Here is an 18,793-nt window from a genome sequence, read left to right on the forward strand (position 1 = left end):
GTTAAGTGGAAGAAGCAAGTAATTATAAGTAGACTGAGAATTGGGCACAGCAACCTTAATGGTACTCCGGCCATCATAAATAAACATCCAACAGGTTTTTGTGATCTATGTCAGGAGACTGAAACAGTAGAGCATATCCTTATTTCATGCAGGAAATTTGCACAGGAAAGACAACAAATGTTACAACAATTACGCAAAATAGGACTGGTAGAGAACAGTCTTAAAGGTTTATTAGAATGTGGGGAGAATGATCGGGGAGGAAATGGTTGTTTAGTTTTTCAAGGGCGACGGGACTGGAAAGAGGGCTTTAAAGCGAATGGACAATGAGGGACAATAAATCCAGAAGATGGCAGTAATGCAACAGTGTGGATGCCAACTGCCGTAAAAACTCAAGGAAGAAGAAGTACTCTTCATGGAGCCCTTGTGTGGAGAATGATTTATCTTGTGGAGTGCCATTGACGCTCTGTTGGTATTCCTATGTATAACCTCTTGTTTTCATCCTCTTGTTTTCATCTCTACATGGGAGTCTGCCACTTCTCCACAACTGGCTTGAGTTGTTGCTAGTGCTCACTGTGGCAGAAGGAGTCTGCTCCATCTATGGACACAGTGGATGTACAACAGTGGCTTGTGTATTGGTTGGCTAGAGGTGAGGATGCCTTCTTTACTCAGTTTGTGTCCTGCGTCTAAGTTCTGAGCCTCAGGACTCATACACCCAGGTTCAAGAACAGTTACTACCTGGCAACTATCAGGCTCTTGAACAAAAGGGGATAAATGAACATCGACTTCTCTAACTTCCGCTAATGCCCCACCTCTCCCTTGTACCCCATCTGTTATTTATTTTTATACACACATTCTTTCTCTCACTCTCCTTTTTCTCCCTCTGTCCCTCTGACTATACCCCTTGCCCATCCTCTGGGTCACCCTCCTTTTCTTTCTCCCTGGACCTCCTGTCCCATGATCCTCTCATATCCCTTTTGCCAATCACCTGTCCAGCTCTTGGCTCCATCCCTCCCCCTCCTGTCTTCTCCTATCATTTGCATCTCCCCCTCCCCCTCTCACTTTCAAATCTCTTACTAACTCTTCCTTCAGTTAGTCCTGACGAAGGGTCTCGGCCTGAAACGTCAACTGTACCTCTTCCTAGAGATGCTGCCTGGCCTGCTGTGTTCACCAGCAACATTGATGTGTGTTGCTTGAATTTCCAGCATCTGCAGAATTCCTGTTGTTTGCATAACTAAACTCACTTGCCCATCCATTGGGATCTCAGGATGGTATTGAGAATCTTGAATTCATGCATCAGTTGCACACAGAATCCCTGCATTAAAGACATCCAGGGATTAGACGAATATCATCTGCTGCAGTGAGATGATCAGCTTGGTGAAAGATGGATTTCAGTTGGCCTGAAAACTGTTCTATCTTCCAATAAGAGGATGCTCATGAGCAAATGTGGCTGGTTGGCATACTCCAGGGGGCTGGACTATGCCCTGAGGGATGAAATAAACCTTAGTAAAGCCACCACAAGGGCTTTGTGAGGAACGACCATAGTCTAATGTTCTGTCACTTCGAGACACTGAGGGGTTGGTGCCTGTGTCAAGGCATGTGAGATACTTCATCAATGTAATATTATAGGAAGAAATATTGATGGTGTTGACATATAGTAGCTTGGGAGAACATATTGGATTGCTAGTGCAATGAATGTAGAGAAAGGCAGGCCCTGATTGTAAATTATATGAATACAGTATATTTTTGGTTAAAAGGAGGAGTGCATTACCTCACAAGATTTGCAGAGCACACCCTTTTGGAAGAGTCTTTGATTCCCATGTTGGCTACAAAACCAGCGTGAAAAGAACTACCTTTGATCACCAGAGATTGTACTGCACTTTCAGCTGGACTACCAAATAACTTTGCTGCCGCCTTCATGTCAGCCATGAAGTAAAGCAATTTGTTACGTGTGCAGGGAAGGTGCTCAGAGGAAAGGGGAGTGATAAAGACAGGAAGAGGAATTGGTGACAGAGGCAGCTCTCACCTAGATCTCAGATGCATAAAACAGTATGTCAAATTACATATAAAGTTCAAAGTAAATTTATTGCCAATGTACATAAATGTCACCATATACAATCCTGAGATTCATTCCCTTGTGGGCATTCTCAGTAAATCCAGTAACTATAATAGGATTGATGAAAGATGCACCCAACAGGCACAACTGGAAGTCTGGAAATGGGCTCTCTGTGTGGTCTGTGGCTGGCACTCCAGAGTATATTGTGGATGTAGTAGGGTGATTTAAATGATCATTAAAAAATGCCAGGGTCATGACTGAGAAGCAAGAAGTAATGAATGAAAAGGTTAGAATCCCCACTATCTAGTTGTTCATAATTTGATCAAGTACTGTAGATATAGTTGACTGCTGCAGGTTTATCAATCTGTAAGGGATTTGTTTTATTCCCTCTAATATCAGTCATTGAAAGGTGCTTTTCTTTAAATAAATACACTTTTATTGACATTCTTGTTTAATTATATTTTACATCTGGCTCTCTGATGAAAATGTGTTCGGAAATTATTTGTTTGGAAGATGTAAAAACTTTTTTTTAAAAAGGAGATTCTGTTTAATTAACCATGAACATGGGATCTGCTATTTGTGGAAGAAGGGTCCAAACGTCTACAACCCTTTATTCATAGAGTCAGCCAGAAAAAGTTCCAAATTTTAGCCTGTATCTCTTTGTCCTGGAATCCAGGAACAACAGAAATAGTAAAGTTCTACCCTATCAGCTCTACTTAATATCTTGAAAACTTTGAAGTTACCCCTAACCTAAATTCCAGTGAATACAGAATAAGTTGGTGTAAATCACTCCTCAGAAATTAGTCCTTGGAGTACAGAATTTGCTAGCTCTTTGCTGCATTCTATATCAGATGACCTCAAACTTTCCAATACAGAAATCCATTTGCCACAGTTGTGCCTGCTTGTTCAATCTCTTTGTAATTTGATACTTCCATATGTAAACCTTCACCCTTTATAATGCTACGAATTTTTGTGTTATCCCACACAGATATTTGTCTCTGTATCCTCTCATCTATTATAAAAAATGATAGAATATTTTTCATTACATTCTCTGAGCTGGAGCATAAAATCTATTATTCGTTCTCTTATTATTATTCGATGCTCAGCAAATTTCCAAGTCAATAATTTACTTTTAATTCCACAATCTTCCACCTTAACTAGCATTATCTTCCAAAAGACCTTTATTATTATTATTATTATTATTATTATTAGGTCTCTTCAATAATAATTGCATCTTAAAAATATTTGATCCAGTTACCTACCCTTTAGCCATTTCAGCCATTGCCCACCCTTTAGAAATTCATGCTGGATCTCTTATGTCGTCAATGCGTCCTGTCAATCTACCTTAGTTTGCAGATCTCACTAATTTTCCAATCACGGATGATAGTTCAGTGGTTTATAATTTCCTGTTTCCCTCCTCTGACATTTTCCAAAGTACAATATGGCATGTGCGTTTTGCAGTGTAAAGGAATGATTCCTAAAATAAAGGGATTAGGGTGAGGGCAACTGCAAGTTTCCTGCCAAGTTCCTTTAAAACCCCGGCCCACAGTATTTGTTGAGTTTATTACTGTGATAATGTTTCTATTAATTTCAGTAAGATGATCCCTGATTCAGTTACTTTCCTTAGACTGTCTGGCATGTTATCTTCTTCATTCACAGTAAATACTAATGACAAATAATTATTAGACAGATCTGTGATTTCCATATTTTCATTTACAATATTACTGTAATTATTTTTTCAGGAAGTTTAGGTTGCTTCTGAACACCTCCCTTTACCCAATGTTGAAAACCTGTGCCCCTCATTTACCATGACAGGCACAATGAAAAATAAGTGTCAGTACATCTATCCATGCCTCTCAAAGTCCAACCCTATGTTCCCATCATGAGAGGAGGAAATGGGTAAGGCCAGCCTGCAGGGCTCCAGTGAAGCTGTACAGGCCAATCCCCTGTACAGTGAATGCAATGGATTGCAGAAATGCTGATGAACTCCAACCATACCATCGACTCCAGAGGATGATGGAGACTGGAGGTCATCGATGGCCGATGCTCCACTTTGGACTTAAGGGCCAGGTAAGTAAGGTTTATCCATATTTGATCACAAAAGTTTGAAACGGGTAAGGTAATTGTCTATTAAATATGATGTATTTTATTCAGATAAATCAGCATAGAAGGGTATTCAAGAATAGTTGTATTTAGTAGTGGTGTTGGGCACGTAGCCAAGTGGTTAAGGCATTCGTCTAGTGATCTGAAGGTTGCTAGTTCAAGCCTCAGCTGTGGCAGAGTGTTTGTGTCCTTGAGCAAGGCACTTAACCACACATTGCTCTGGTGTCTGTGCAAGGAGTGGCACCCCACACAGACTTCCAATCTGCTCATAGTAAGGCATGCAAATGCCCGACACAGGCCTCTCATGGTCTGAGTCAACGTTCCCTCCCCTCCTGTATTTAGTAGTCATTCAAAATCTACAGTATTCTGGAACAAGAGGAACATGCAGTTATAAAGAAGGCAAGACAGCGGCTATGTACAATTGCAGAGCCACATGTACAACTGCAATTGATTTTCCAGAGTTCCTTCAGCTATTCTTCTGAAGTAAAGCAGACACTGGTTAAAGCCCATCCTTAATACAGATACTGGAAATCCAGGGCAACATACTTAAAATGCTGGAGGAACTCAGCACATCAGGCAGCATCTATGGAAAGGAATGAAGAGTCAATGTTAAGGGGCAACACCCTTCATCAGTACTGGAAAGAAAGGATGGTGGGAGGTTCTAAGGGGGCAATATAGATAAAGGGGGTGGTGGAGGCCCTCGGTGGCAAACGGGTCTGTTTAGGGGTTACAGGCTTAAGTTAGGAACAGAATTACTTATTATAAGCATTTGACACCCAGTGCCTCATAATTGATTACAATGATCACGTAATCGCCTCATCTCTTGCTAATCCACTGTTTTCTTATACTTTGCTCAAAGTGTGTTATAGTTGTTGAAAAACAATGTGACACTTCTGTATTTGGCATCCTGTACCATGAGAAATCTGGATTGAAGAAATTGTGTTATTTCCAGGCCTGGCCTGTGCATTGTTGCCAATCACTAATGTAATACTATGTTATTTAGTACGATTCCCATACTCCAGTCACACAGTGATGCATTTCCTGTGAATTAGAGTATGGCATTCAGTTGGGTAAAGCTCAGAATCTGCCCTCTCCAATGGCCTTGACCACATTTCTCCAGCTCATGGCCCAACCAAGATATCGCTGACTGACTCTATGCACCTTCAGGCAGAGAGTCAAGTTTTTCCTGAGCTATGATGATATCATAACTTTCCCCTTTATTGATCGCAGCATTTGAGGTTGGATTTAAACACTAGGCCATTAATCCATAATGAAAATGGCAGAAGCAATGAAACTGTCCGTGTTCCCTGAACATTTGAAGAGAACACATTCTGATCAAGCAATCAAGAACTTGGTTTATTTTCAGTCACCTTGTGAAAACTTTCAGAAACGGAAAACACTTCAAAACAGGTTTGCCAGCACCTCACAGTGAAACAGTGATAGTTTGCATGCTTCATACAACATTTCATTGTTCACTGGTAAATCTAGGAAGCTCCACAAACTGTACAAGAAATGATTCTGCTAGCAGCAAGGGAGATTCTGAGTACAATTTTGCTTAAGTCACCAGACCAAATAATTAAAGTAATTCTGCTCAGCAACAATGCTGTTCAAAGACAAATAGGTGAAATGTCTAAAAGGGTGGAAGACACATTGTGCAACATACTTAGGACAATAGAAATTTCTCTGTAGTTGGATGAGTCAACTTTGCCAGGCCATGACTCTTTGCTTCTTGGTTATGTTCCCTTCATAAAAGGTGAAGTTATGGTTCAAGAGTTGTTGGCAAGGAGACTAGAAACAGATATGAAGTGGAAGTCAATATTTCAGGTTCTTGAGCAATTTTTCAAAGAGATGGTATTCTGCTCACCAACATTCTTGCTTGTACAACAGATGGGGCACCATCAACAACAGGACGTCATTGTAGGGTTATTACTTTCTTGGAAAAAAAGCTGTATCTAACATAATTACCGTTCACTATGTAATTCACATACATCATCTTGTGATTGACTGCACGAGTCATTAAATACTTTTATCCCAGGGGTAAATAAAATCAAGTCCCATGATCTCAATTCTCGACTATTCTGAGAGCTTTGTATTGAGAATTATGAACAGTTTGAACACTTGCTGTTGCACACAGAAGTCAGATGGCTCTCAAAAGGAAACTGTCTAAGATGCTTTTATGCACATTTTGAAACTTTAATAAAATTCTTTGAAGACACGAAGGCTTCATTTAGTAATCAATTCAAGAATATTAGGCATGACATCGCTTATTAGTCAGAATTATTTGCAAAATTTAATGAAATTAATCTTCAATTACATCAAAATGATGTGAATGTTATTAAGTTTAAATCAGTCATCTCCACGTTAACCCTATTTACGAGCAACATTGGCCATTGTGACCTTTTCCAATTCCTGGCCCTCTCTGAGTTGGAAGAGAAAGAAAGAATACCAGATGATGATTTTCAAGTATACTGAGTGACATGTCAGAGAGATCTCAGGGCTTCTCTTGATCTAAATTCCAGATTGGGTAGTAAACCCATTCCTGAATGCTTGTAATGAGGAATTAACAGGAAGGATGGAGGAAGAACTAATTTTGCTAAAAAATGACTTTGAGCTGAAGCCGAGGTTCAAAAAATTATATCACGACTTTTGGCAGCAGAAAGAACTCTCTGAACGCTATCATGCACTGTGGGACAAGGTCAGGATCTTCTTTATTGCTTTTCCAAATATATTTAGTGGAGTGTCGTTTCAGTGCAGTTGCCCAACTTCTTTCAAAACAACGAAACAGACTGCAAATTACTGAACATGGGGTACTAAGACTCCATAGACACATTCAGCCTGATGTTGGGAAGCTGATATCACTGCACCAAACCCATTGAAAGGTGAAAAAGCAATGAATTAGTGAACAGTTGGACTACTAACGTACACTCTAAATTATTGTTGAAAATTGATTTTACTGTAATTAAGTAAAGAAATATTTTAAACATGAGAAATTCTGCAAAGCAACAGACGTGAATTACTGGAAGAACTCAGCAAGTCAAGCAGCATCTATGGAAATGAATAAACAGGTGACAGTTCAGGCTGGGACCCTTCTTCAGGGCTGAAAAGGAAGTGGGGAAGACACCAGAATAAAAAGGGAGGGGGATGGGAAGGAGGATAGCTAAAAGGTGATAGGTGAAGCCTAGTGGGCAGGAAGAGCAAAGGGCTGTAGAGAAAAGAATCTGATAGGAGAGAAGAGTGGACTATAGGAGAAAAGGAAGAAGGAGGGTATCCAGGGGAGGTGTTTGGCAGGTGAAAAGGGTAAGAGGCCAGAGTGGGGAATAGAAGAAGAGATTAGAGGGAGATATGTTTGCTGGAAAGAGAGATCGATGTTCATGCCAGCCGGTCAACCCACGGAAGGCTGCTGGACCAGACAATATTCCTGGCAGAGTGCTCAGAGGATGTGCAGACCAGCTCGCAGATGTTCTCACTGACATTTTCAACACCTCCCCGAGTAGCGCCGTCATTCCAATGTGCTTCAAGGCTGCCACAATCGTCCCCATGCCGAAGAAGTCTTCGGTGTCCTGCCTCAACGACTACTGTCCCGTTGCACTCACATCCATCATCATGAAGTGTTTCAAGAGGCTCATCATGAGGCACATCAAGACCCTGCTGTCCCCCTCACTGGACCCCCTGCAGTTCGTGTATCGTCCCAACCACCCAACAGATGATGCCATCACCAGCACCCTCCACTTGGCCCTCACTCACCTGGACAAAAAAGCCACGTACATTCGAATGCTGTTTATAGACTTCAGTTCAGCATTCAACACAATCATTCCTCAGCACCTGACTGGAAAGCTGAAATTGCTGGGCCTGAACGCCTCCCTCTGCAACTGGATCCTGGACTTCCTGACTGGGAGACCTCAGTCAGTCCGGATTGGAAGCAGCATCTCCAACACCATCACACTGAGCACGGGGGCCCCCCAGGGCTGTGTGCTCAGTCCACTGCTGTTCACTCTGCTGACCCACGACTGTACTGTAACACTCAGCTCGAATCACATCATCAAGTTTGCCGATGACACGACCATGGTGGGTCTCTTCAGCAAGAACGATGAGTCTGCATACAGAGAGGAGGTGCAACGGCTAACAGACTGGTGCAGAGCCAACAACCTGTCTCTGAATGTGAACAAAACAAAAGAGATGGTTGTTGACTTCAGGGGAGCATGGAACGACCACTCTCCGCTGAACATCGATGACTCCTCCATAGAGATCATTAAGAGCACCAAATTTCCTGGTGTTCACCTGGCAGAGAATCTCACCTGGTCCCTCAACACCAGCTCCATAGCCAAGGATGCACAGCAGTGTCTCTACTTTCTGCAAAGGCTGAGAAAAGTCCATCTCCCACCCCTCATCCTCACCACATTCTACAGAGGTTGTATTGAGAGCATCCTGAGCAGCTGCATCACTGCCTGGTTTGGAAATTGCACCATCTCGGATCGCAAGACCCTGCAGCGGATAGTGAGGTCAGCTGAGAAGATCATCTTGGTCTCTCTTCCTGCCATTACAGATATTTACACTACACGCTGCACCCGTAAAGCCAACAGCATTGTGAAGGACCCCATGCCCCCCTCACACAAACTCTTCTCCCCCCTGCCATGTAGCAAAAGGCACCGAAGTATTCGGGCTCTCACAACCAGACTGTGCAACAGTTTCTTCCCCCAAGCCATCAGACTCCTTAATGCCCAAAGACTAGACTGACATCTACATCATTTATTATCATATTGTAATTTGTCCTCTACTGTGCTTATTGTCTTGTTTATTATTTATTGTACTGCTCTGCACTGTTTTGTGCACTTTATGTAGTCATGTGTAGGTCTTTAGTCTAGTGTAGTTTTAGTGTTGTCTTATGTAGTCTAGTGTAGCCCTGTGTTGTCTCACTTAGTCTAGTGCAGTTTTGTGTTGTTTCATGTAGCACCATGGTCCTGGAGGAATGTTATTTCGTTTTTACTGTGTGCTGTACCAGCAAATGACAATAAAAAGCGACGCGACATGACTTGAATTGAGGGTTGGAAGCTACCCAGGCAGAATATAAGGTGCAGCTTCTCCCCACCACCCCCCCCCCCACCGCCCGAGGGTGGCCTCATCGTGGCACAAGAGGAGGCCATGTACAGACATACCAGAGTTAAAATGTTTGGCCACCGGGAAGTTCTGCTTTTGGTGGATGGAGCAGAGGTGCTCTACAAAGCTGTCTCCAATTTACAGTGGGTCTCACCAGTGTAGAGGAGGCCGTATCGGGAGCACCGGACATGATAGATGACACTGGTAGATTTGCAGGTGAAGTGTTGTCTCACCCAGGAGGACTGTTTGGGGCACTGAATGGAGGTGAGGGAGGAGGTGAACAGGCAGGTGGAGCAGTTTGGCTGCTTGCAGGGAAAAGTGCTGGGAGGGAGAGTCGTGGGGAGAGACGAATGGACAAGAGACTCTTGGAGGGAGCAATCCCTGCGGTGGGGGGGGGGGGAGGTAAAGATATGTTTAGTGGTAGGGTCCTGTTGAAGTTGGTGCAAGTTACACAGAATGATATGTTAGACGCAGAGGCTCATGGGTGGTAGGTAAGGACAAGAGAAACTCTATCACTGTTAAGGTGGTGGGACGATGAGGTGAGCGCAGATGTTCAGGCAATGGAGGAGATTTAGGTGAGGGCAGCATCCACAGTGGAGGAAGGGAAACCTCATTCTTTGAAGAAGGAGGACCTCTCCAACATCCTGGAAAGGAAAGCTGGATCCTGAGAACAGATGCAGCGGAGATGAAAGAACTGAAAAAAGTGAATAACATTTTATTTGTAGCTTTAAATAGATTTGAATAATTTTTGCAATTATTTGAATTTGCAGTTCCTATTTTCTTTCACTGTGCATTGTAAATCAATATTCTTTACATTTTTTATGTAATGGCCAGAAAGGGAGAGGGAGGCTCTGGGAGCCCAGGGGGCCATAACCCAAAACACTTTGGGAACCATTGCTAGAAGGTGATAGATGAAGCCATGTGAGGGGGAAGGTAGGTGGATGGGGGAGGGGGTTGAAGTGAGAAGCTGGAAGGCGACTGGTGGAAAGGGTAAAGGGCAAAAGTAATCTGATAGGAGAGGAAAGTGGATCACGGGAGAAAGGGAAGGAGGAGGAACACCAAAGGAGGTGATAAGCAGGTAAGAAGAGATGAAGAGAGAGGCAGCCAGAATGACAAGTGAAAGATAAGAGAAGGGAGAGTGGGAAGAAATTACCAGAAGGTAGAGAAATCGATGTTCATGCCGTCAGGTTGGAGGCTACCCAGCTGGGATATGAGATGAGACTACTCCAACCTGAGAGTGGCCTCCTCTTGGCAGTAGAGAAGGCCATGGACTGATATGTCGGAATGGGAATGAGACTTAAAATGGTTGGCCACTAGGAATGGTTCCCTGTCCTACTTGATGCAGAGTAAAAGTGCTCGACAAAGTGCTCCCCAATCTACGTTGGGCCTCACTGACGTAGAAGAGGGAGCATTGGATATAGTAAAGATTCAGTAAATCCCAGCCTTGGAAGCCAGCTAGGTGAAGTGGAAAAGAGGAAAATGATCACGCCTCAGCACTGTCTGATATTTATGGATGCAGAGTTTAAAGCATGTTTTTGATTGATCTAAGCTCTGTAGCAGGTAGCGGAAATGCTCAGAGGCTGTGAAAATTTTACTTTTACTTCCTGAGGAGTGGGAGGAGCAGAACAACTTTTCAACAGGGTTGCTGTGTTGTAGTTCTCTGCCTGTAGTGTCCATCTTGGCAGCAACCTTGGCTGTCATAGTAACAAGCCATGGTCAAGCATTCCATTGAAAACTTGAATTTGCCTGCGTTTCCGTGACAAATCAAAACATTCTGTAGTCACTTCCTATACAAAGATTCAAAGCACTTTTATTATCAAAGTATGCAACCCTGAAATTCGTCTTCCCCACCGTCAGCCAATAAACAAAAGGCCATGAAACCAACCCATTCAAAGAAAAATATCAAACATCAAACACCCCCAACCACAAACACAAAACAATCATGCAAACAGCAACAAGAAGGAGCAAAAGCACAGAATATAAAACACAAGATCGAAAGGCATATATCAATTCAGTGTCATTATCTGTGTTCATTATCATTATAAGTGTTTATTAGCAGATATCTACCCTTTTTAAGTTTTTACTTGCTCTCTCAATGGCTGAATGCTTTCAATGTGTTGGGTCATTTTAATATTTTAAAATTGAAGTAAGTTGATAAAGCCAATATTTATGAAGATGTTTATAAAATTTATGAAAATGTTTAAGTTGCATATATTTGTAAGTAATACCAAGGTCTTTGTTGGCAGGGCAAATGCCAGCATTTAAATGAAAGAACATATTTAAATACAATGAATAACAAATTGCTTTTATAGTTTAACAATTGAATGTAACAGAAGACCCTAGCGATGATCATAAGTTCAATAGATAAAGATGTTATAGCCAGGATAAATAATTCAATAAAATTGTTGGTAAAGCAGTTTCTACAAGCATGTTATAGCATCTAATAAAGATATTTTGAAAATGATAAATTCATTAGCTATTATCCCTGTCCATGGTAGATTTACTGGGCAATTTTTTGTTGACAGATCCTCACAATGCTTTCTCTCATCTGTGATCTTACATTTCTGGCTGCTCTTATTGCTGCTTAACCTACCGGTGTTTGAGTAAAAATTGAAACCACAAATGATAGGCAGGTGATGCAAAACTATCCAGAATGAGATGCAGGACAATGCGGATAATTCTAAAACTAGGAGGAGCTAAAGTGCTACAGATAGTATGAAGGCCATGCACTCTGCGTCAGCTTCTTTGCCTTGGCTGTCACGGTATTGTCAATGATCATTTGTAAAATTCTTCAGGTAAGGGTGGCAACATTTTGTAGAGCTGTCGTGTTGAACTCACTGATTACTATAACAGATATTAAATTTTTATCATTTGTTTTGTTAATTTGGTTTGAAAAATTCTAATCTCACTAACTTTAGGGTCATTTATTTGCTGGGCTTCTCGTAGTGTGCTTCATTGGCTTTAGCTTTGGTTCCAATAGGCCCCTGTGCCTAAGTCTCATCATGGTTCAACCCCAATGACAGATTCATTTACCTGTACTGTATTTTGATTCTGATGCATTACCTTTTCATTTTAGAATATGTGCATAACTCCCCCCCCCCGCCAATATTCAGCATTTGGCTTTGCAATTACAGCTCTAACTCATTGAACCCTGTCCCCTCCTCCTTTTCCTTTTGGCTCTCCCCGTCCACTCCATCACTATTGCTATCTTTACCCTTTGCTCCCAACTTTCTTCATCTCAGCTTTTCATTTCCTTTGGTTGTTTCTTGTTTATAATGTAAGAAACTTGTACGTATAAAAAAATTCTGATGTTACTATCTCGAGTGTGTCAAATGCAAAAAAAACCCTCCATAAACCTTGGGGCAGCATGGTAGCATAGTGATTAGCACAATGCTTTACAGTTCCAGTGACCTCGGTTCAATTCCCGCAGCTGCCTGCAAGGAGTTTGTATGTTCTCTCCATGACCGCATGGGTTTCCTTCGGGTGCTCTGGTTTCCTCCCACAGTCCAAGAAAGTACCAGTTGATAGGTTAATTGGTCATTGTAGATTGTCCCGTGATTAGGCTAGGATTAAAATTGGGTTTATTGGGTGGCGTGGCTCGAAAGGCCGGAAGGGCCCATTCCTCACTATGTGTCAATAAAATGAAATTCTTTCATTCATATTCTTTCAGGTAAATAAGCACATTATTACTGATTTTTAATTGTTTAGCAGTTCATTTAATTCCCAAAGCAACAGTCACTAAGGATTGAGTTAGAACGTCCATGACTGAGAATTCATACATCGAAACAGATTACTAGCATTAGCACTTGTGATGTAATCTGATTGGATAACATCTTACCTGTTTGATTGCTATCCATTGGAGGAGGAATTAGTTCTGTTGGGGCAGTTTCTGTGTGACAGAAATATTTCATAAGTTTTCTTCCTAAAATGTTGCATTAACCTGACAAGACAACAAAAAACTATATTCCATCTGAGATAAACATTTCCCCATAAACAGCTGTATTCTGATTTTCTTTTTCTCAGGATCAAAGATAATTTGCTTCCACTCACTTATTCTGGCAGCTAATGAGGCCATAATGGGAACTGGAGACTCTTCTAGACAGAGGAAGGAGGTGGCTAGTGGACATTTAGCATGTTATTTGATAATGCTTTGAAAATAGATTTAAGAGATTTTGCCAATATTAGCTCAACATTCAAAAACATTATTTAGAGATACAGTGAGGAACAGGCCTGTCCAGCCTATTGAGCCACAACCCCCAGCAACCCAGCTATTTAAACATAACCTAATCACAGGACAATTTAAAATGACTTATTAACCTACTAACCAGTACCTGTTTGGACTGTGGGATGAAACTGGAGCACCCAGAGAAAACCCACACGCATACGGGAAAGAACATGCAAACTTTCTTACAAACTTTCTTACAGAGGACGCGGGAATTGAACTCTGAAATCTGATGCCCTGAGCTGTAATAGCATCATGTTAACTGCTCCACTAATGTGGTGCGCTTTATCTTTGAGTGTTATGAGATCTTATGAAATTGTGAACATTTAATTTATATCACTATATTATCTTCTGAAGAATATTTTAAAGGAGGATACCTGACACTCTTAATTATATAAGAAATAATGCATCTAGCTCTTTGAGCCTCCTCTCATTTTCAAGATCATGGCAGATCTCTGTGCCAGTTTCCTGGAGCATCCTTATACTACTTTAATATTCAGATATCTTTTAATCATCTCTATATGAAGAAATTCAGTGACTGGCCTTCTACAGCCCTTTGTGATGGAGAATTCCAGTTTCAACACCCTATGAATGAAGAAATCTCTCCATATTACAGTCCTAAATAGTCAATTCCTTTATTCTGAGACTGCAGCTCAGCCCAGCCCATATTTCATTATGATGTAGGAGACCATTCAGCCTATTGAATTTATGCTAGCTCACAGAGAAATCCCATCCCCCAATAATTTTCCCCTGTAATCTGTTCTCCCCACATTTTCTACAATTCTACCCCTCACCTGCAAAGCAGCCAGTTTGCAGTGGTTGATTAATCAATGAACTTGCATGTCTTTGGGATGCGCGAGGAAACTGGGACACCTGGAGAAAGCCCACGTGTCGACAGGGAGAACATGTAAGCTCTGCACAGACACCTTTGGCGATCAGGACTCAAACCTGACTTGCCGGGACTGTCAAGCATCTGTAATGCTGCATTGTTGGAAGTAGGCTGCAGAACATTACTGCACGCTTGCTAATCTAGTACACGCACAGAAAGTCAAAGGTATTCCATTCACAGAAGAAATGCAGAGGTTTGTTAAAATGATTCAGGCCACAGCCATCTGAAATATCAGAAATAACAGTCAAGCCTATCCGGTTGCACTTAAAGATTTATACAGGGAGTCCAAATTTGGTGAATCTTTCGACAATGTACTGTTTAGTTTAGATGAAAAATGGATTCAATCTAAACTTAAGAATGTAAACACTTGAAAACCCATGCGAAAGTGTACCGCATAGGTCACTCATGCCAGCTTGTTCTCAGTGTTTTGTCGTGGCACATCATGCAATCCTTCCTACGAGTAACCAATGCAATTCATAATCCTTCCAATGAGTTCACATATCAACCATACATAGCTTAGGGAGTGAATAAATGTGCACAACTTGAAATTGTGATTGAACTCTTCTAGTAGTTATAATTAAATGATACCTGTATCATAAGATAAGCACCCCTCTTCAGTGATAACTTTAAAATACGGGGGGTGGAGATTCAGTTCACTTGGGTCCACACAAATTAGACGGGGATAACAAATCTATTTTATATTGGCAGTTCAGTTGATTCAGTCAGTCTTTAGTAACAGAACCCATCATAAGTAATAAATAATGGTGTGTCCCTTTTAGAATTTCATGAGAGGGTTACTTCTATGCTCCTTTGCATAGTCCTGATGGACATGGACCAACATACCAGCAACAGTGTCAATCATGTTTGCAGGACAACAGATTCCTGCTTTGCTTTAGGTAAATGCCACTCACACAGAGTCCACTCACAAAGCTGCCACCTGAGCTATATGTGTTGTAAGGCACCAATCATGTTTGGTGATCTATTTACAGCACAATACAGTAAGTCCAGTTGTGTTTAAAATCCTGTGCCATGTGATTGAAATTTTTGACTCTACCCTGTCACAGAGTTTCTTGTTCTGCTGAAGGGTCTTGGCCTGAAACGTCGACTGTACTCTTTTCCATAGATGCTGCCTGGTCTGCTGAGTTCCTCCAGCATTTCGTGTGTGTTGCACAGAAATTCTTGGTATTTTTGGTCCTAAACACTGCTTGATTCAACACTGAGGAATGAACGATGGACTCCATGGCTCCATACTAACACGTATAAACAAAATATGTTGCCATTGGCAGCAGGAAGGGAAAGGATTCCTGTCATAACTTCTGCAATTCCACACAAGGAGTCAGAGGTGTGCTTAATCTTACAGTAAGTCATCTGTGAATTAATGTTCATCCTTCTATAATTTCTATTCCTTATTTTTTTGCAATTTCTGATCTGTGAGAAGAACTTTCCAAATCAACTGACGAAGGGTTGCGGCCCGAAACGTCGACTGATCTTTTCCACAGATGCTGCCCGACACGCTGAGTTCCTCCAGCGTGTTGTGAGTGTTGCTTTGAACCCAGCATCTGCAGGTTATTTTGTGTTTCCAAATCAACTGTTCACCAGTATCCAGTCTATCCTTACATCTGTTAATATTTTAGAGAATTGGATAAACATGAGGAAAAACATTTAAAAAAAATAAATATGGTTAAAAAGGGGGCAAAAAGGGCCAAGAGTAGATAGGTCTTGCAGGGGAGAGAGTGCCAGCTTAGACCCAATGAGTTACATGGTCCTTTGCCATCATCATTGCCGTGATTCCTTGTTTGAGCCTGGGCTACAATCATACATTAAGCAATAAGACTGATTATATTTAACTGTTGGGCTTTACTTTGATGTGGCTGGAAAGTCACCTTTGCTAATTCTGCAGATGACTTTTAGAATGCAGATTCTTGTTTCTTTGTTCACTTCCATCTTGCTTTCTGATTATCTGAGTTGTATAGAGTTGAATATTTTGCTTCAAAGAGGCTGGAAACATTTGTGGCTGTCATTTTAAGTAAATCTTTAATTCAATCAAGTTAGTCAAATTCAGATGGTTTCCTTAAGCTCTTGATTTCTCCCTATCCAGTGTTCTACCTTCCAGGCCATGAATTAAGATTCTTGATCTGGAACAATCAGCTTTGCTTCCCTTTCAGCACCTCTCACTCTAAACTCACACATCCCTGTCAACTTGATCCTCGCCTCTGTGTAGATAAAATGGAAGGTAGATGGCTTATGCTTCATCTGGCCAATTCTTAAAGTTCATGGACCACATAGCTTTATTGCAGTAATGTTCTACTACCTACTTCTGATAATACAGAAGTATTGTCATAATTGAGAAAGGAATGGAGTGCAACACTACATCACAACATAGACAACCTCCAGATATAATGATTATTGTGCCATTCAGTGGCAGCTTCATTGAAAAGCTGAGACGAATTTGCCAAATATATGGTGTCCAGTTGAAAGCAAAAAGTGAGGACATAATTAGAGACAGGCCAAGTAAAGTGGTACCTAGAAGACCTAAGGAACTGTGTCAGGGAGTTGTGTACTCCAGACCTCTATCACTATGCCAAGAAGAACATATTGGTGAGACTGGAAGACCATGGAAGACCAGGATAGCAGAACATCAGAGTGCCTTAAAAAACTTGAGAGCAGAATGAAGTGGGATTGCTGAACACTGCCTATCATGCTCATGAGACCAAGGTTTGATGAGGCCAACATCCTTGGCAAGGAAGAGAATGCCTACAAGAGAAAGATCAAGGAATCACCAGAGATGGAGTATGTGGGAGACGTAAATGTAGGATCTAAGAGTGTAGAGATAGCTTCAGTCTGGGAACACGCATTCCAAAAAAGGGTTTGGCCTAAAAAAATCGACCAATCAGAACAAGGCCAATTCAAACTAACCAATCAAGAATAGGCAATTCAGATCCAGCCAATCAGAATCAAGCATTAAGCCTCACCCATGCCCTGCTCACACGAGAGGGTATATATGGAGATGTCTCTAGGGGGACTTGTCATTTGACTAACTTGCGTCTGAGGAAGATTTTCAGGATTACTGTTGAAATGTTGTAATCACTATCTGTAATTATGTGACTGTTAAGACCAAAGGGTAGTATGGTTAGATTTCAATATTAGTCACAAAGCTTCTGTAGCCAGTTATATAGCATACAGATGCTTGACGGTTCCAGCAAACTAGGTTCAATTCCTGACTTCCAAAGGTGTCTGTGTCGAGTTTGCATGTTCTCACTGTGAACGTGTGGGTTTTCTCCCGGGGCCCCAGTTTTCTCCCACGTCCCAAAGATATGGGGGTTTGTAGATCAATTAACCACTGCAAATTGGCTGTTATGTAGTTTCCCTTTAGTTCAGCCTAGAGTCCATTGGAACATTTGAATCAGGTAACAAAGACGTAGGCATTGGTTTCAGTGGCAGAAGTAGGAGATTGCTATAAAGAGGCACAATAATTCAGAACTAGACTGTTAGTCTTCAGTCACTTGACAGAAAAATAGTTAACGTCTGAATTTTTTTTAGTGCAGTGTTATAACTGATGACTTTCAACTATTGGAATATGTGCATATCATTGTTGGTCTTTTCCTTATTTGAGTAGAAGTTGAGAGGCAAGTATCTACTCTCACCCAAAACGTAAATTCTTGGTTGAACCAAGGAGCCTTTTTGGTCTGTATGGTTCAATCTGCACATAATAGATCACATTTCAATTGAACAACTCAGAGTATAGTTGCCTAGTGCCAGTACAAGGATTAGGAAAGGTAACTAGTTTGGGATTGGCATTGAGTAATTTATTGCATAAGAATATAAATGGTAAAATCATAGGGTTTATCTATTTATGCACAATTTTATAAAAAACAAATGACCCAAGAACAGTTTCAATATATATTGAATCATTAACAATGATTGTAGCTTAATTTTAGCTTGTATTATATTAACACTGCACTGAAATAATCATTAACAAATAATGTACATCTTAAAGTCTTAAATATTATATGTATATCTTAAACTTTTGTAGCTTATTTAAGTTTTTATTTACCTTCACTTTTCAGCATGTCAGCAATGTGATGGATTCCAATGTGAGTTAACCAGTTGGACAAAGCTGCAGAAGCCCAGTTTTCACAGGTATCCATGCAATTAAAGTTTTAAAGCCAAACTGCAACACAATAATCAATATTAAATACAAACTGTCATTAATCCTCTGATTAAGTGATCTTGCCGTATTCCTTTATCAATTAATTTATTTTATGTATATTTTTCTTTCAAAAATAATATCCAACACTTTTGTTGGATTTTTTTAAATGATGTATGCATATAGAATCTCTGGTTAACTTCAGTCACTCAGAATATTTTGTAAACTTCAGGAATATCCGGTTCAAACATCCACAAAACTATTAGGCTCAACATGGTTAACACA

General features: G+C 41.0%; 1 protein-coding gene across 4 annotated transcripts in view; it reads right to left on the reverse strand.

The window, feature by feature from the left end:
* The window catches only part of amotl1 (angiomotin like 1), a 159,551-nt gene that overhangs the window by 111,620 nt on the left and 29,138 nt on the right, over positions 1–18,793 (reverse strand). For 3 of the 4 annotated variants that reach the window (XM_063053836.1, XM_063053834.1, XM_063053835.1), the window contains exon 2: positions 18,416–18,532. In XM_063053836.1, coding sequence (XP_062909906.1) covers positions 18,416–18,509 — 94 coding nt within the window. In that variant the 5' untranslated portion in view covers positions 18,510–18,532. Of the gene's footprint in view, positions 1–13,088; positions 13,137–18,415; positions 18,533–18,793 lie in introns of those variants that run through there. The other variant, XM_063053839.1, reaches the window with a different exon arrangement.

Source organism: Mobula hypostoma, chromosome 7 (assembly GCF_963921235.1).
Source record: "Mobula hypostoma chromosome 7, sMobHyp1.1, whole genome shotgun sequence".
In the NCBI taxonomy this organism is placed as follows: Eukaryota; Metazoa; Chordata; class Chondrichthyes; order Myliobatiformes; family Myliobatidae; genus Mobula; species Mobula hypostoma.